Source organism: Alosa pseudoharengus, unplaced genomic scaffold (assembly GCF_046254945.1).
Source record: "Alosa pseudoharengus isolate Yale_2024_CS ecotype anadromous, Long Island Sound unplaced genomic scaffold, YU_APseudo_1.1 YU_APseudo_1.1_scf_4, whole genome shotgun sequence".
NCBI lineage: Eukaryota > Metazoa > Chordata > Actinopteri > Clupeiformes > Clupeidae > Alosa > Alosa pseudoharengus.
The window spans coordinates 34,013,887-34,034,187 of NW_027468774.1; the positions used below are offsets into that span (position 1 = coordinate 34,013,887).

Below are 20,301 nucleotides of genomic sequence, written 5' to 3' on the forward strand. Positions count from 1 at the left end.
AAGAAGGTTCAATTTTTGTGAGGTCTAGCTGGCAGGCAGACCCATGGTAGCATACTTACCATGCATACATTCTTCTAAAGAATAGAAGAATAGGTGGAGACTAAATACTAAAGATACTAAAGAGAGGTTTGAAGGGCTAGTTGGAGCATGCTTTGTGGACAAATTTCAATATAGGAGCAGGTTTTCTTCAGAAATAAGTAAGCGCTTTCAGACATACGTGTAAGACCGGAGGTTCTGCCGATGTTAAACGGTGGGGCCGTATATCTGAACGACATAACCGGTCATATGGAAGTCCGAATTCACCCGGTGTTTATACTACCCCCGACCTAGTATTTCCTCCGGACATTATGTAAATGTGCTGTGTCTGAACGAGGAGTAGAACATTCGGTTAAAATCACACCTAGTGAGAGGGCGTGTTGGTGACGTTTCTTTCATGCGTCCATGTGGTTAGATCTGACTTAAATGCCAGTGTTATGATGGAGTGGCATAGTGCTGTCCAGAAAATCTCCAACCTGGAAAGATGCAGACATCAAGGAGCTACTGTCCATGAGGGCATACAACATTTTGATAGAACACCTGAAAGGAACGTTAGAGACACGTTTATGGAGTGGGATAGCTGTCAAAATATTCGTGTCCATAGATTTGATACACGTGCGTATTTGTCTGTAGTTGTGCATAAAATAATTATTTGTGAATTCTCGAATGAGTCCAGTCGTGCATAAAATATATTGTGTGTATGTTATCCATCAGAATACGGATGGGAAAAAATATGAATTCAAAATTACAAGTACGAAATCAAACTTTACATTTAGGCTTTCTTTGGTACGAGTACGACTTCGCACAAGTGACTCAACTGTCAAAATACGTCATCGCCGCATTCACAGGCATTACTTGTTGAGAAAAGAAACATAGATCGAGATCAAGACTGCGCATGCGCTGAGACGAATCCGGCGGGGGCAGTGCCATTACTGCGGGTTAGGCACGTCGGCGCTAACGTTTGTGATAGCTGATAGCTACCTGTGGAGTTGAACAAATCGTCTTTTTCCCCCTTTGTTTATTGTCTTACGATGTCGGGAAGAACCTGTTGTGTGTTCGGCTGTTACAACAGCAGTGGGAAAATACAGATATGGAACAAAAATATATAAGTTCCCCCGCCGTTATTACACAGCCTGCCCCTGTGTAACACCATACATAAGCACTACACAGATTCCCAGGGCGAGCCGAAGACCAAGCTGTTTGTCAGAAGTGGATTGTGAACATCAACCGAAAGGATTTTGTTCCGAACAAACATATCGCGGTAAGTTTTCAATCTTATTCAATCTTAAATCTTGCCAGTTGCCACCATGACTAGCATGCTGTTGTCTAGTCTTGCATGGCGATACTTTAACGCTATCTATTGGTGTGTTAAGACATGGCACCAAATATTTGACGTAGAAGCAAAACTGTAAAGTAAGTGTGTGCTAGGAACTTCGGTATAGTCGCCAGAATAATTATCTCCATCAACTAAATGGCACTATTGAAAAATGATTCGCTTTAACTACTAACGTTAGGGCAGCCATGGTGGCCATCAAATCAACATGATTTGGCATTACAAACAGAAAACGTATGGAGTTCGGGGGCAGGCGACACTATGCAAGATTGCTTTCCTTCTTTGGTAACGTTAGGCTAACCATGAAAACATCAGTCATTTGGAAAGATCTTTGTGCGTTTTCCTCTGATTCAGTATTGTACTAAACCGTTTTTGGGTAGCACTCACATTTAAAACTCACTTGGATATTTAATGTAGATGTTTGTTTTTGGGTTAAATTTGTTGTTGTGCTTAGTTATAGTCTACATGTAAGTCAATGTCCTTTTCTCTATATTTGTATTTTATCAGGGGTCAATGTCATCTGGAAGAGCACCTCCCAAAAGATGTCTTCAGCCCTCACAAGACACATGTGCTTGGAACTTGTGCACAATGGAATAAAGAACAGTTGTTGATGTATTAATTAGTTTATTTGAACTTGACACTTCATTTAATTTATACAATACATGTATCACACATACCAATTGTTGTTATATTATTATTACTACAATTACATTACATTACATTTGGCTGACGCTTTTTAGCCAAAGCGACTTGCAACATTTAAAGCTTTTAAGAGCAATTCTAACAATAAAAAAAAACCACAATAAGTGCATTAATGAGTGCAATTGTCTGTAGTAGTGCTATGAGAGGAGATGATCTCTGAAGACCTGGGTTTTCAGACATTTTTGAAGATGTCGAGGGATGTTCCTGCTCTAGTAGGAACAGGTAGTGCGTTCCACCAACGAGGGACGACAGATAAGAAAAGTTTGTATCGGCCATATGTACAAAAAGGTTCAAATATGCTACTAGGCCGAGGTCAAATAGACTGGACCAGGTCAGTCTCTGTGGAAAATATTTAGACAGGATATCAACAGTAATGGCTCAAATTTAAACTAATGATTCAAATATAAATATAATTCTCTGTGTGGATATAAGGGCCAAAAAGGTACACTAAAAAGTAGTGGTTCAAAAGGTAGGCATAGATTAATCAATAAATCCCTGTGTGGAAGTATGTACAAAAAAGACACTAAACAGTAGTTATTCAAAAGGTAAGAATAGATTAATGAATAAATCCCTGTGTGGAAATATGGGTAAAGAGACACACTAAACAGTAGTAATTCAAAAGGTAAGTATAGATTTATCAACAAATCCCTGTGTGGAAGTATGGACGGAGCCTCATTAGAACAAGCAACAGTTGTTCAGGGACAGCTAACTTGATGGTCCTTAGTTGTGAGTGAAAAGCCATAATGGTGTACAAAAATTGCCAAAAACTGTCCATGCCCAAGCCTGTGTAAATTTTGAGTCTTTGTCATCCAAATCATAGGCCTACACTGATCAGTTTGTGTCACAGTCTTTTGTTGACTTAAAACTGTAGTTGTGGTCTGCAATATCTGGACACTGGATGCCATCTTCTTTTGGGAGGTGCCATTGAGGTTTGGGAGATGACATTGACCCCTGATAAAATACAAATAGAAAAGGACATTGACTTACATGTAGACAATAACTCAGCACAGCAACAAATTTAACCCAAAAACAATCATGAACATTTTGCACAACATCTACATCAAATATCCAAGTGAGTTTTAAATGTGAGTGCTACCCAAAAACTGTTTATTACAATACTGAATCGGAGGAAAACGCAATAAGATCTTTCCAAATGACTGATGTTTTCATGGTTAGCCTAACGTTACCAAAGAAGGAAAGCAATCTTGCAACTAGCATAGTGTCGCCTGCCCCCGAACTCCATACGTTTTCTGTTTGTAATGCCAAATCATGTTGATTTGATGGCCACCATGGCTGCCCTAACGTTAGTAGTTAAAGCGAATAATTTTTCAATAGTGCCATTTAGTTGATGGAGATAATTATTCTGGCGACTATACCGAAGTTCCTAGCACACACTTACTTTACAGTTTTGCTTCTACGTCAAATATTTGGTGCCATGTCTTAACACACCAATAGATAGCGTTAAAGTATCGCCATGCAAGACTAGACAACAGCATGCTAGTCATGGTGGCAACTGGCAAGATTTAAGATTGATACTGTTAAACAAAACTTACCGCGATATGTTTGTTCGGAACAAAATCCTTTCGGTTGATGTTCACAATCCACTTCTGACAAACAGCTTGGTCTTCGGCTCGCCCTGGGAATCTGTGTAGTGCTTATGTATGGTGTTACACAGGGGCAGGCTATGTAATAACGGCGGGGGAACTTATATATTTTTGTTCCATATCTGTATTTTCCCACTGCTGTTGTAACAGCCGAACACACAACAGGTTCTTCCCGACATCGTAAGACAATAAACAAAGGGGGAAAAAGACGATTTGTTCAACTCCACAGGTAGCTATCAGCTATCACAAACGTTAGCGCCGACGTGCCTAACCCGCAGTAATGGCACTGCCCCCGCCGGATTCGTCTTAGCGCATGCGCAGTCTTGATCGATCTCGATCTATGTTTCTTTTCTCAACAAGTAATGCCTGTGAATGCGGCGATGACGTATTTTGACAGTTGAGTCACTTGTGCGAAGTCGTACTCGTACCAAAGAAAGCCTAAATGTAAAGTTTGATTTCGTACTTGTAATTTTGAATTCATATTTTTTCCCATCCGTATTCTGATGGATAACATACACACAATATATTTTATGCACGACTGGACTCATTCGAGAATTCACAAATAATTATTTTATGCACAACTACGGACAAATACGCACGTGTATCAAATCTATGGACACGAATATTTTGACAGCTATCCCACTCCATACACGTTAGGCTACAACTGCATGGCAAGGAGAAACGAATTCAGAAGACTGAATCATCATAAGCAGAAGGCGCTGAAAAGGCAGTAGCCTATAGCGACGTCGTTGACGACAATAACAGGAGTATTTAATAAATTGTTAGCCAACACGGTTTTCTGTTCCTTGATAGCCTTCATGACCTGCTGAGCTCGCTGATATTTGCTGAGCATATATGCCTAGAGAAAATGAAAACGAAGAAAACCCAACTTTGTTCCAAGCTCCTTACGTAAATGCTACATGGGAGAGGATGCTTTTGGAAAAAAATAAACCATGAAAAAACGAACAACTTCACTGTTATTAATGTTAGTATTTTGTTTGTTGCTTAAAAACGTTGTATGATCTTGAAGTCTTGAGTTAGCCTACTGAATTGGCTGGTAGCCTACCATAAAGTTTGTGCATGCTCTCTCTCTCCAACGCAAACCAGATTTGGGGTTCTATAGCCTAGCTAATTCTGGTACATAACGTTGAAAACAGATAAATGTGTTTATTTGAAGCACACATACAAATACTGTAGGCTAGGTCAATTTCAAGTGCCCACTTACGTGACTAGCCTACTTCAAGTATTAGCCTTTGCACAATAGATTTCTTCTTCTTTAGCCTACATAATGATAGGCTATATTTTGTAAACAAGAAGCAGCTGTGACAGGCAGCGGCCACATATAATCTGCGTCATGTCTCAGCATCTTGTGAACTCTACAAGCCCCCACCCCTCACTCGACAACCACACGGAGATTCTGTAATGTGCGTGTATGTCGTTCACACATACGTCCGTGTAAGGTCAGTATTAGGTCCGCAGTTTAGCATCATATCTGAATCATCCGAAGGGTAGGACCTCCGTTTGACAAACCTCCTCATATACTCCGGAGGTTATATCTGAAAGCGCTTAGTCTATCTATCCATGTCTCACTTTCAGATAAAGATCCGTGCACCTCTGTTTATGAATCACTCATGCTGTTTCTGTAAACTGATTTCTTAGAACTGATAAATGCTCAATTTGTTTGTTCGAACATAAACTGCAACCATACTGTCCAGTTGCTGTAATGTCCTGTTGTTGAACCTTCCAGTCAATCAACTTGTTTTCTGGCCACCTGCTTATTTCACCACTTAAAGGTGTAAGTTCTTGAACATTCTAACAAATGATTCTGTCCTGCAACAATTCAAGCAAAGGGGGTTGAAGCGGTAATCAAGGATCTTTGATTCATGGTTCTAAAATTCTATTTTGAATTCAACGAAGCCAGATATCCTTTACAACTTTCATTTCCCAACATTCCAATGACACCGGTGTCACGGTACACCAGTCTACAGAGAAGGCTCAGCAGAGCATGACTCGGCAGCTCCTTGGAACCACTGGCTGCTGTGTCATTCGAGGTAGACCATACCTTTACTGTCACATGCGCCACCATGTTTTACTAGCGATATGACTCACCAGGGGCCACACTGTACTGTTGACCAGAGAGAGAGTTCCCTTTTTATAGGGAAGTTGAAGAGGACATGAGACACCTCACCCACCCTTGGAGAACACCCATCTTTTATCCTCCACCTTTCTTTTTCTTACAGTGACTGAGCTAGTTCATGCTTAATGAGTGAAATGACATTCAGGAAGCTGTCTAAAATAGTCAGTACACATTTAATTTAAGTGAACAAATATTAACATTACCAGGGATTTACAAAACAAAACATGAGTTCAAATGCCATGTGATAGATTTGCTTTCCAGTCAATTTCCCGAGGAAGGAGACCATGTCACAACTTGCTCAAATGCCATTTGACAGAGACCATCAGCAAAACAGTATAATTTTTGAGAGAGGATATTGATATTAATATTGATTTCATGTCTTCAAATGGTGTCACCATACACTGTATACATTCAGACTGCCACACACATCATATGGCATAAACCTCTAATTCTGTGAAAAATAGTACAAATTATACAAATTAATTTAAATCACCTCACATTAAAAACTCAAGTACCGTTACACAATAAACAGATAAAAAACAGGTTGAAAAGCACACAAGATGATGTGTGACATGCAGCATTCACAGTCCAGCCTCCAGACAAATCCACACACATAAGCCTCTAGAACTTTCCGGTTAAAAAAATAAACACTTAAATAAACAAAAAAATTGCACTCCACTTTACTGTACATTCATGTCAACTAATGTCTGTTTTGCATTTAACAAAATTCTGTTAAGTTATTTTTGTATGAGCTGAGCAGTCCAAACCAAAAGATCAATCGTTAAAAAGAAGAGGACCAAGCCCCGTCTTTTCCGTCCTCACATCAAAGCCCCAGCCCCACTCTAAATACAAACCCTCCCTTCCATTCCCTTGTCATTTAACTATATACAACTTCTTTAAATAATTCTGCTGGTGGAACACTGGTCTGGCTAGTCGTTATAGGCTTTGGATTTAAAGCACGAGCTGTCCTGAATCATGTTGAAGAACATCTTCTCGTAAAGTCGGTACATGGTGGAGGCCCCGATGATGCGGGCGATGCGCTTGAGGCTCTTGAGGAGACGCTTGGAGACGGCGTGACCGCGGCCCCGGAGCCGGCGTAGACTCTGGGCCAGGGCCTTGCCCACGTCACGCTCGCTGTTGCGGCTCTTCCACAGGTGCAGCAGCTGCAGGATGTGCTGCTGCGAGGGGCAGGAGACCACCAACGTGCGCACATCCTCGTCGCTCACGCGCACGCCCGGAAGGCTCTGCGTCACCGCCAGCAGGTCGCCCAGCGTCAGGTTCTTCAGGCCAGCACAGCGCAGCACCTTCCTCTCACACACATTCACTCCTGGAACAGAGAGTAGGGAAACATACAGGTTATAGAAGGACAATTTGACAACTACACAAAGGACAATTCAGATCTTGTACTGATGCAGATCTTTACATTTAGTGTTATCTGTACCTGTACCTACGCAGCACCTATAAGGATATGTACTGTATGTGTGCTCTCTTCCTATACAGCACATGCCATAAAGCGTCTGCCTGCATTGTATTGTACATATTGTGAATTATAGGATTTAAAATATGTGGAATAGAGCAATTATACCTGTGTGCTCAACAAACATAAAGTTGGCCAAACACTCAACTATTTCAAGCATTTAAGTATGGATGGATACTCTACACCACTTTAATGAACAAACTTGTAGCATTTTACCACAGGTTGTGTAATCCTTTATGGAACTGTGTATTTCTGAATGTCTCGTGTGAATGACATAACAAAAAGACTACTGTGTGTAAGTGTGTGTGTGATGTTATTATTAGTATGAGCCCACAGAACCATACCCTTTACAGTAATCCCTGTCATATGGTTATGGTCAGTCAGCTTGACATTTTCTTGCTCTGCATCGCTTTGTGGGTTACTATAAGAGAGAGGGAGACTCCACAAAGAGGGAAATACTGACTTCTTGGAAACTGAACCCTGTGCTTAGAGAAGACCCTCGGAGAACAATTCATGAAGCAGCACACGGAGATCAGCACCTACTGAAGCCACTATGCCTCCACTAATCTGAAACAGTTGTGTGAAAAAGACCAAAAATATGGTAACAATGCCATTGGTTTGCTGTGCAGCAAAGGCAAATTTTTTGAAGCTGTTGGCCTCTACAGGAGTTTCTTTGAGTGTAGGGGACTGATCTGAGAGCTTTTTTCCCAAGAAAACACTTCTGTTGAACTCTTTTAAAACCAGTTCTTGAGAAAACAAAAAAAAAAGTCCTACAAGGGATTTCTGTTCAGTGTTGAATGTGACTGTTTACTGAGTAATGAGTAATTTGTTGGCGACTCACATGGAAGGAAAGTGAAAGTCCAACGCTACAAAAGTGCCTCATTGCTCTCTCATGAGAGTGAGACTGAGTTTGACTAAAATACTGTATAAGGCAAAACCAGCTTCATCACAAAAAAATACCTGAGAGTAACCTGATGGCAAAGCACACTGGCTCACAAGTCCCTTCATGCCTTTCCTTAACCAACATCCTGCCGTTAAACTAACTTGCAGACTCAACAGCACAAGTGAGTCAACCCACAACTAGGCAGTAGGCAGGCCACTGTAATGTACCCCACAACTGCAGAGCAGGAATGTGAGGATGAGTGCACTGGTGGTCAGAGTCGGGGTCGGGGGTCGGAGTCAGACCTTGGATGATGCTGAAGAGCTTGTCCTGGTCCTTGTTCTGCTCCCTCCACAGGCGCAGGAGCTGCAGGAGCTGCTGCTGTGGGCTGCAGGCCTTCTTCAGCCGCTCCACACTCTTCCAGTCCACGCGCCGGCCCGGCAGGCTCTCCAGCAGGCGCTCCAGCGGGATGGAGGCCAGGCGCGGGGATGCCAGGAACTGGAAGATCGCCTCCTCGCAGAGCAGGGTGTCTGAGCGGGAGAGAGGGAAAGAGGGGGATTAATGACGACACACAGTATGTCTGGGCAGGTATATCATGTTTCCTGTCAACTCTTTCAGATCAAACTGGGCCGATTCGACTCTCAGCGATACCTAAGATTTGTACTAATCCCTACTGGACGGGTTCAACTTGTACCGCCAGAGTGCTCTCTAAGACTGCAAATAATGACTGCAAGATGAGCAAAATTATAGTATTTTTTTTTTCTTTGTAGTGCATTTTAGACTCAGTGCCCTTTAAAAAGAAAAGAAATCCATTATATCTTACTTAGATATGATACTGTGACTTTTGGCCACGAAAAATAAGCTGTCAAGTAAACCTTGCTATATTACAATTCAATAATAATCTCTGATAATGAGGTAAATAAGCCACTTTACAGTCCACACTATGTTTAGGAATGCAGAGTCCAAACAAGTGTCACCCACCAGTGATTTACAAGGTTCTAACACACTGTGGTATACAGTATGATGTACATAATTGGTCTCTGTAGGTTTGATGTGTGTGGTTGCATGTGTTTGAAACTGTGTTTCATGTATTCTATCGTTCAAAGGTCTATGTAATGTGAAGACTGAAAGAAAATGTATGCTGTTCCTTTAGTTTATAGGTTGAGGAAAGTTTCCAGGCAAAAAATCTAGATAAGACCGAAGGTCCCAAAAACAATATGACCAGACAGGCATGAATCAAAAGCAAATTTTTTTGGTGGGAAACCAAAAAATACACCCTACACCCCTTAAAGAGGTCCAACATTGTCGCTGTAAATTTTATTGTGTAAAAGAACCCTTTATACAAGCCAGTAGCAAATGACTTTTACAGAACCTTTAAAAGGAGCTCAACAGTTGGCAAAAAGGCTTTCACTTCATCACTTTAAGGGTAGACACTGAAGTTCTCCTTCAATTTTCTTTTAAACAGCCTCCTTTATCACAGCAAAGCGCGGAAATTCTTTCTAAATGACGGCCGTAGTCATGGTTTTATCAGTAATTAAAGAAAACATCCTCCCCCTCTTAATTAAGAGGTGATTGTAAAAGTGAGTCAAACGTGAGTTACAGTGATAAATGACTCTGGACCACCAAGCTTTCAAAGGAGAAACACCCAGGCTAACTCACTTTCACATGTTCTGGATAAGCCTTCTGGATTGCAAATTACCAACACATGATTCAGTTATGCACTGTGTTTGATTCTTTCTATCACTGATGCCTCAAATGAAACAAAGCTGCGACAAGATATAATGTGTGCCGTTTCCCAGAAACACAAATGAAACCTACAGCAAAACCATATTTTGTTCTCAGAATCATTCATCATTTCTTCAGTTCTGGATAAGTCAGCCTCTTACTGACATGTACAGTCAAACTATATTCAGATGTACCCTGTACCACACCTTTCACATCCTTTCCAAATATTGCAAGGTATTTCATACTGGTGCAAGATATGTGTGTGCGCGTGTGTGTGGGCATGTCGGTGTTTTTGTGTGTGCGGGCGGGTGCAGGCGGGTGTGTGTGTGTGTAAGCAAATACTCATTGCTTAAAAATGAGTAATGTGTCCTTGCTGAGTGCCTATGTTAGCACCATTTAATACTTAAGTATGAGGCCAGATCCAGAAGGAACTCCTTATGTTGCCATCAACGTGAGTCAGTTTCCTCTCTGGTTGTCTTAGGATATGATGTCACCTTTTAAACATTTCCTCCTGGGTCCTAACAGCTGTCCATTTCTGTATTCCGACCCTTTCTCTTTCACATTACGAATGTGGACTGGATGCAGGATTATGTAGGCTATCGTGGATGCTTTCTCCACAGCAATCAAATTGTAGGGCTGCTACTTTGCTGCCACTCCAGCAAATGTCGCCAATGAAAACATAAAATCTAGTATTTTGTGACAGTTATAGTTACGGTTACAATTTCGCTGTTCAAAATCTATTTCGCGAATGCTCCACTTTGCTTTTTACTTATTAATGCAATAAACTTTTTTTTAATCAAATTCAGCAAATGCCTCCTCATGGTCTGCTATCTATCAGATCTGTATGAGGCGGGGAAAAAAGCAGTGTTTGTACACAGCCCTGACTCTGTAACTGGGGAAACTACAAAGTGGCACTGACTCTGCCAAACGGTACTGTTCCACACAGCGACAGGGAGTCCTTGAGCCCATGCACAGGACAGGGAGAGAGCAAACATGATCCACAACTCCACAGTCAACATAGGCTAATCACATTGCCAGGAAGGAGACATGGTGGAGAAAATGCCCAAGAGAAGAGAGTCAAAAGAAAGAAAATTGTGGCAAGTGCCAAATTATCCAAATCAGCAGATTAGGTAAGAAGCACATCAGTGGTATGATGTCAGGCTGGAAATATGAAAGTTGCCGGTTTGAGTCCCAACATGGTAACTCAGTGAAGCACGTTATGCCTTTGGACTGGACATGGTGTGTTATCTGCATGGTCTCAGTCCACTGAGCTGTAAAATGGGTACAGACTTTGGGATTAACCCACAATAGACTGGTGTCCCATCCATCTGTTTAGATCACCATAGATAGATAGATAGATAGATACTTTATTGATCCCCAAGGGGAAATTCAAGAAATTCATAGAAGCCGAGTATAAGCACTAACCATGCTAAGGAAATGACTAATGATCAGCCAAAGGCGAAAAGGTCTTCCAACATGGAACATCCAACCATGGAGAAAAGCGAGTGGAGATTCTCTGTTTCTGCTTGATAGGTACCAGTAAATAATATTAGGTATAGTGTACTGTTGTGTTGATGCTGCTAGCCAGAGTTGTAAAAATCCGGCTTAAGAAAGTAAAAGTCCCGCCACATTTTTGTTCCAACCATTCACTTAAAATCTAATTAGCACAATTCAGCCAGGTAGATCAGCTAATTACTGAAATCACATGTGTTCATGTGGACTTTTACTTTTTGAAGCTGGACTTTTACATCTCTGCTGCTAGCTATATAGTAACAGAAGAGTTGTGAGAATTTCTGGTTGTAAATCGTTTCAGTTCCCCTCAAAGCACGAGGCACTTTAAGTGCATTGACTGAAGACTTCGTAATTTCTGCATGTGCTTCTCCAGTTGCTGGTGGTTGTCCTCCTAAGCCTCTCAGGTGTGCTTTTCATGGAAAGGGGTAGCTAAGCTTTAATTGAAGCTAGCCTTGTTGTTAGCGATGCTTTCGATTTAGCTTTAGATCATAATCGTTGTTTTGAAGGAAGACGAAAGAAGAGCTCAGAATGCAATTCACTTTTCTCGTACTTTTCTCGCTCTTTGTATTTCAGCCAAATGCACTTGAGTTTCGGTCCTTTTTCTGTCTTTTTTACCGTCTAGCTAGATTTAAAGGAACACCAGTTCATGTTACAGTCACAATAAGTTGATCGTTCAAGTCTCAAGATCGTATCAAGTACCGGTATTTGGTCAATCAATGAGTCACTGAATCAGTTCTGGTCAGTCAGTCATGGACAGACAGACATCCGCTGTGGTTCAGGGAAGCTTAGTAAGAGCCTCTACTGAGAATGGGCCCTGGAGCAGCCACAACTGCTCCAGCGGTTACTCCTCTTACCATTTGGATTTATGCATGTTTTAAAAAAAACTTTGCTTGGTATCAATACCTTTTTTGTTTGGTTATCTGACACAAATCTAAAATCCTGTCTTCAGCCATTGTAGTTTTAAAACAATCAACACAACAAAATTTCTTTCTCTGATCTTGACTTTGTTGGGTTTTTAGATGCTGTTTAGTGTGCTGGCAGGTTATTTATGTGATGATGTTTTATACTATAATATACTTCAACGCTGTATGAGGTTGGAATGTTTAAGACTATCTCCACTTCCTGGGTGAACGGTTGGCCTTCAGGCGGTAGATGTTCTGGATTCTTTCATATTTCTCTTTTGGTCAGTAAAGCCCACTTATTAATGTCATTGCCTTAACAGTGTGCATCCATGATTTGCAGAGTGGAGCCTGGAGGAGTACATTTGTTTGACTGTTGAGATCAAATATCACATTTTTTTCCAGGATGTCAACTGTAAAATAAACTGGTAAAATAAAATCTCATGAGAAATCTCAATCTACAAGGTCAAACAAAAAATTGTTTGATCAGAGCTGCAGAATAAAACCAATATTAAACTCATGAATATAAGAGTAGCGTCTGAAATCTCTGGATTTAGCCCAATACAGCTCCTCGTGAATCCTTTTCATTAAGAAAAACAAATGATGCCATGCCAGAGCAATAAACTGTACGCTTTACTGAACTAAATTTGCCAGGAAAAAGCCCACACATTCTTTTCCCCCAAATTCCATAATGTTGCCTAATATGTAACCAATACATTTCCACAGCCTCACAGTGTTTTTATTGGACAGACAGTGTGTTTCACTAATAATCTCAATCAATAGCTATGGTTGATGTACAGTAGAATTTCATCTGACATAATCCAGTCATAATTCATTACAGCACAGAGGCCCCAAATTATTTCCTAAATGTTAAATATTTACGGGCAGCCGTGGCCTACTGGTTAGTGCTTCGACCTGTAACCGGAGGGTTGCCGGTTCGAACCCCGACCAGTAGGCACGGCTGAAGTGCCCTTGAGCAAGGCACCTAACCCCTCACTGCTCCCCGAGCGCCGCTGTTGATGCAGGCAGCTCACTGTGCCGGGATTAGTGTGTGCTTCACCTCACTGTGTGTGTTTCACTAATTCTCGGATTGGGATAAATGCAGAGACCAAATTTCCCTCACAGAATCAAAAGAGTATACTTACTATACTTAGTCTTATGTTGAAGGTGGCGACCTGGCCTATTAATACAAAACGGAGCACCTGCTAGGACAAGTTTTGCTTTATTCTACCCAAGGCCGACATGAAGTCGATCAGAAAAACATTTTTGTTGCTGCCTGAATGTTATATGTTACCACTGTATGGCTCTCATGTAAGAGTGGGTATATGACAAATGTTACACACTGATCAAAAATTTGAAAAGGTGCAAACCCATACTTTCAGCAGCCAGTCGTAAAACTTCATGTTGCCATTGAAAAGTCATGCCGTGAGTGCCACCCTAGCTACCTTGGCCTACTCTGACCTTTGAATATTGGTGCCGTCATGGTTGTCATGGTATTGTCTGGGTGCAGGGCATACCTGTGTGGCACTGCATGTCCAGGGTGTTGCACTCGGTGGGGACTAAAGCTTCGTTATCACACACCACGTCCTGCGTGCTGGTTCCGTGTCGGAGGGTCTTGTAGCCGAGCTGGCTACAGTTGCGGTGGGGGACGCAGGGCTCTGTGGCCGACGATACGCTAGAATAATAGCCATCTGGACACGCCTCGCACACCGTGTCACTCTCTGGCATCCCTGTACACACAAATACAGACACACAAAGTCAGGCTGAGCTTCACTTGAAATGTAATGATTCAGATAGGTAAAAAGCTGATATTTACATACATTATTCAAATATGTGCAACTGGACTGTTCACTTCACCAGAATGTTTCCAGTTGTGTATCTCAGGAGCATTAAAACCTACATGACATGTTGTCTTCATGTAGAAATGTGGTCCCACTCAGTATAGGTCAAAAGTAAAGTTTAAGTAGCTGACATACACATGAATTGTAATGGATGTCTGTCTAACTGTCTGCATCCTCTAAATAATATAGGGTCTCCAAATCACTTGCAGCTGGTCTGAATTGGAAATGGTTTCATGATGGGCAGACAAATGATCTGCCTGTGAAAAAGATTTTCCTGAACTTTCGGCACTGACCAGAAAATAAATAGTATAAAGACCACCGGCTGATTCTCATTTAGTTCTGATAACTGTGGGAGAGGCGTGGACGTGCAGTTAATAGGGGTCATTATCAGCAATCATACATGTGGATTGAGGTTTTCATTGATGAAGGTCAGACAATCAGGAACAGAAACCTCCTGACAGCAAACACAGAAAGGTCAGTTTCTGATACTGAAACTCCTGCTTCCCTTCATTCCGGGTCACATGATTTGCTACACAGAAACACTCCCATTTCATAGGCTATAAATAGAACATTTATAATTACACACTCAGAACATAAAAATAGCCAATGAAGAAAACTGACGGGGTTTTCCCCTTGTGAAGAACTGATATTTCTTAAAGAGTTCATTTCACAGTTAAGAAGCTAAGAACTTTTCGTTTGTGATGAATGCCCTTAATCTAACACTTAGTGGCAGTGTCTCTCTTTGTCTCTGTCTATCTATCAATCCATCTATATAGCTATATTTTTTATTCACACTGTAAAGTACAGTACAATTCCTCTTGATCAGGAACTATATTGCCATCTTCTGGTGACTGCAGGCTATGAATTAACATTTCAAATTCAAACAATATAACATTTAAATTCTATACTTCAGATATATAAATGTCTCTCGTCTACATTTTTCAGTCTATATTAGGCAACTTTTTTCATTCATATTGCACAAACCTAGCAGTGCATGTTACTACACATTATGTAAGAAAACTAAAACTGTAATTCTTGTATAAACTGTGGAAAAGTAAGAGTTTGAGGGAGATGTCAACGTGCCACAAAGAACCACTATTCCTCATCTGTTATGGAGACGTAGCAGACTGTTGATGGGAAGGGTTTGGCCAGGGAAATACCCCCTTGGACGCTGTCCATAGCACACTGCAGAAGGCCAGGGGATGAAGCGCGGCCTGATTAAAAGTGGGGAGGAAAGAATCTCAAAAAACAAACGTGCAAATTAAAACGCCATCGCAGATGGATCCCGCCGCTCCCCTGAGTACACCCCCAGGCCTGGACGAGCAGGAGGACCGCGGCCGATCACAGCCAGCCGAACCCGGCTAACTCCGCCGTGATGAATGACGCTGTCACTCACTGCCGCCGGACGCTGCCAGAGAAGTTATTACCCCTGCGCTTTCCTCGAAGGCTCTCCCCACGCCTTGCAGCCCTGTCACTCACACAACGTATGGCCTGTTCAGCCCCAGCCAAGCAAACACATCCAACACACTGGACCCCTCAACGCACGCCAGGGATAACACTCGTTTGGTATTTACACATTGTTATTAGCTATTCCCACTGTTATCTTACGGGTGTAGTTTATACAAGGCATGAAACTGGAGTTTGGGGAAGATGACAGAATGTATGCTTTCACAATCCTCCATTAACAGCAGCTGCACTCTCTGTGATTTTTTAGCTTCAGCTTTGACAGACAGGGGAAGTTGCCTGGGAAAGAAGAGTCACGTGGACAGTGGGGCCCTGCAAGAAATAAGCCAGGGACGTGCACCTGTTGAAGGCGACAGACGAAGTGAGGAGGACAGTCGAGCACACTCACCTAGGGCCGTGACACCACTTCCAGGCAGGCACGGCGTGTGGCGAACGCAGAACTCCACCACCAGGTGGTAGCCTGGCACGCACTCGCACACCTGGTCGTGGGTGGCATTGCACTCCTGCCGCACCAGCTGCTTCTCCTTGCAGACGGCCGTGCAGTACTGGCAGCTCTCGCCCCAGTGCCACTGCTCCGCAAAGTGCCGCTCCGGGCACGGGCTGCACTCGGTGCGCCGCTGGCCATCGCAGTGGCGGCTGACCGCCGTGCCGGGCGGGCACTGGTCGCACAGGTGCAGCTCGAAGGTGACCGGATCTCGATGCGAGTACTTATGTGGCTGCACGTCATGCAGGGCCCAGGCAATGGAGGCGGTGAGAAACTGAGGAGAGAGAGAGAGAGAGAGAGATGACATCAGAGTGAGTTGTTATACATCAGGGAGTAAAGGCCAGAAATGACCCAGGTTCCGCTCCAGGAGACACACAACACCACAGCGGTAACATATGGGGTAACAACATCAGTGCCCTGTACCCTGCCCAAGGCACTTATTACAGAATAAACATCGCATACGGTGTCAATATTTGCTGCAGAATTGAAATGTTAGCCAGCGGTACATCCATTAAATCAGTGTATGTTTGACTTAATGAGCACGAGGACTGGGTGGAGATTTGTTCCCGACACACAGGTGACGTTTGATGAAGCCAGAGAGAGAATTTGGCGTCTGGTCGCGATGAAGACTATGCAAGTTTCTGGGTCCCTTGGCCAGCAGCGCGGCGGACTTCCCCGAAACCCGGCTGCCACAACAAAACAACAACAATAACGGCAAACGGAACGGCGTGTTTTCCGGATCTCCCAGTTGCCCTGGACTGACTTCTCTTGGCACCTCCTCAGATGTGCATACTTCACACATGCGGATGTAGGATGTGACAGTGGCTGAAAAGTCTGAACGGGTGCCCAGACCAAACATCAGTCATGTTCTCCATGGCAGGTGGCAGGGCATTTCTAAGGAAATCATTAAGTCCTTCGATGTGTTTCACTGTGGGGGAATGCCATAGGAAGAGGAATAAAGAGGGTGGAAAAGCCATTGAACTTTTAGCCTTTTCACTGTTCAGTGGGACGCTGCCATTTGATGACATACTGTTCAGCGCTCTAGACCATAATTATATGGCTGTATAGGGCCTCTGACGACCATAATTGCACCATTCAAATGATCTGAAGGAAACTCACAAAGGATGACTCTTGTGGCCTGTTGCCAGCTAAAAATTCAAACGCTTGATTTCAAGGTATGTTGCATTCATCTATGTCAGACGTATGGCTGTATGTTGTTTTAAACTCAAAGGCATGTTACAAGATTTCTTACATTAAAAACAGAAACAGAGCCGGAGCTACATGACCACCAAGATTCCATGGGACCATTCATATGCGAATTAAGAAGGCGGCCAACAAGACTATTAAATCTATACATTATTCTGGATCATAAGCCATAGTTTTATTTAGAGTTAAATAAACCGGGACATATGTCCTGAAAAATCCTAGGGTCAATTGTTTCAATGTAACTGAGGCCACTGACATGGATGGTTAACGGGTGTCGGGAATCTATTTCATGTCATGTATAGCATACAGATTCTGATTCCTGGGTACAGGTCTGATTCAGGAACAGCGAGTGAGATATCTGAGATTTCTGAAATCTGTGCACTGCGTGCGCACAGACTAACAGGAAGACAAATGAAGACTCTTTGCTTTGACAGGACGGAGGACACGGGAGAGTGCACACGTGGGGCATTACTCAGACTACAACAGCCTAACACAGACATCAGCGCTTCAAGCACTCCTTAACAAAGACATCATCTTAGACCTCTAGACTAAGTACAGGCCATCTTCCCTATAGAGACAGTTGGAGGCAGCTATGACTGACACTACAGAGTCACACAGGAAAAAGTAGAACACCCGCCTTCCACCCTTTTGCATTAAACTAAGCCCGTTATTAGATGCTGACAGACTCTGCACACATCAACATTCCAACACACATCAGCATTAAAGCTGCCATCTCTGTTCAATACAGGCTGCATCACTCGGCTGAGACCACTGCTAAACTTAGTTCTCTGGGATTTCTGTGATGTTCCCCTTGCCTGGAGGCCCAGCAGACATCGCCTGGGAGGCCTGGCATTAGACAACTGCAGGTCTGTCTCCATCATCATCATCATAAAGCCATCATGACTTCAAACAGCATGTAGATGAGAGAGAGAGCAGATTATGTACACAAGCCATGCGTCCAGAGACAGGATCACAGGAGTTCATGAGCCCACCTACAATCTCTCTGTTTACCTGACCTGCTGCAATGTGAAAGGAGGCATTATGATCATAAAATGTAAATGGTTCAAACTGATTTTATATTATGATGATAAAACGGGGGGAAACCTAATTAGCCTAATGCCTTATATAGGTTTATACCATCAACTGATGCTTTGTAGTAAATGGAAGGATTTTTTTAAATGTACACTGCAACATAGTGGACTGAAATGTAATTTTGTCCAGAGGACGAGTCTAATGTGGGGTAGCTGTTATTGGCAGTTATGACTGTCAATGCAAAACAAAACACAACACTGATTTTGGCAGGTAGACCCAAACCGACTGAAATGAGGAAGTTCTACTACTTCCCATCGGCTTACTTGCTACTAAACAAACGTTAAGGCTTCAGTGTACCCTAACTGTAGCTTATGTCGAACACACCGTTAGATGGAAAACAGTGCTTATCTAGTCAAGCCGATTCACAACACCTCGGCGAATTAGGGAAGTGCAACAGCCCCCACCTGCTCAGTCGGAAAGATCAAAGACTTGAGATTTTTTCTTAGTGATAAATGGCAACGGCTTTAAGGGTGACCCCGCTGACTCAGTAATCATAAACCTAATCTGTAGGCGCAAAAATATTGAGCATGCCTATTCAAATGTTTTTGAAAATGAAATCATATGTAAAGTCCATTAAAATCATTCTTGATCATGTACTTAGATACACATCAAAACATAGATGTAGGCTATGCAAATGAGTAGCGGCCAACTTGACCAACATGCAAAACATAGGATGGGAAACAACTGGTCTTTTCAGTAGGTAGGTTATTAGCCTATTCTGAGGAAGAATGCAGGTTGAACTTTTTGTAGAGTAGCCTAACTTCCATAAATAAAACCTGACATGAGACGAATCCCTACTTCATCATTTCTCGTGTAGGCTATTGTTTATCTATTCTATTTGTCTATGTATTTGTCTATTCAAAGTAGGCTAAGCACAGCTGTTACTCGTTGTTGTCCCTTGAATAGAACAGAAAAAAAGACTATCATTGACCTGTTTGCAGCATGTTTGACTGACTTTCAGCCTGTTATTTGTAGGCTTCCTGACGTCGGGAATGAACGCGGCAATAGCTTCCACATTTAATTCAAGCCACTACGACTCCGACTCTTACTCGCATGTTCTGTCTGAGATGACTAACTGTGGCTATTTGAAATGACAGTTTGAAGTTGAGCGAATATAATGACTTGTCAAGCGCTTTAATTACCTTTCAATGACATAACTCATATTGTTTTCAAAACGACCACCTTCAGCAGGCTACAGCTGTATTCCCAAAGGTAACAGCAATAGCGTAGCCCTCTTCTTTTTCCAACATAATGCATAGCGGGAACCGGTAGGTACTCAGCGCTGAACCGATGGTGGCTTTCACGGAATAGGTAAAGTGTTTTTGCGAGCCCCAGTCAATTGCGCAAAGACGAAACAAATACGCGGACAGCACTCACCATGTATATTTTCATCGTTGTCTGTGGTCTCATATTTCGGACAGTCATCTCTCCTCCCAAGAAAAGTCCGTTTGAAACAGACCGTTTCCATACTTATACTTTGGGATAAGGGAAGAGGTCTGTGCCCACCCACTTCACCAACTGGCTCAGAGGACATCCTAAAAAATAAAAAAAAACGTGTGAATCTGTGCAGTCATTCTTACGCAGAGATGAATGCAATAAAAATGAATAAATATGGAAATATGACGTTATTGAAAGCTATAGGTCAGTCTTTATTGAAGTTCATGATGTAATTACTGGCATACTCATTAAGTAATTACTCATAATATTCTGTTCCACTAAGTCAACACGCATATTACTGTAATGGAAAATAAATAAAAACATCTCATTTGTATTCATATAATCAGTCATTGGCAAGATTCTCATTCTGAACATCTCATATATCCCACATTTTAATATGTAACTTTCACAGAAGTCACAATTGTGAGCAAAAATTCCAGAAGACTATCCAAACTATCAATTTGCCAGGAAA

General features: G+C 42.3%; 1 protein-coding gene and 1 long non-coding RNA gene across 2 annotated transcripts; one reads left to right on the forward strand and one right to left on the reverse strand.

Moving 5' to 3' along the window:
- Window positions 1–1,154: 1,154 nt before the first annotated feature.
- Window positions 1,155–1,984, forward strand: LOC143103219 (uncharacterized). The gene is made up of 2 exons (XR_012982752.1): window positions 1,155–1,297; window positions 1,877–1,984. It is a non-coding gene; the product is annotated as an uncharacterized LOC143103219 (long non-coding RNA).
- Window positions 1,985–5,966: 3,982 nt separating this feature from the next.
- LOC143102412 (tumor necrosis factor receptor superfamily member 11B-like) lies at window positions 5,967–20,026 on the reverse strand. Its single transcript, XM_076265969.1, has 5 exons — window positions 19,770–20,026; window positions 15,999–16,368; window positions 13,823–14,035; window positions 8,475–8,699; window positions 5,967–7,139 (listed from the first exon to the last, which is right to left on the reverse strand). The coding sequence occupies exons 1-5, from the start codon at window positions 19,815–19,817 to the stop codon at window positions 6,742–6,744; spliced, it is 1,254 nt and encodes a 417-aa protein (XP_076122084.1). The 5' UTR covers window positions 19,818–20,026; the 3' UTR covers window positions 5,967–6,741.
- Between the last annotated feature and the right edge of the window lie 275 nt (window positions 20,027–20,301).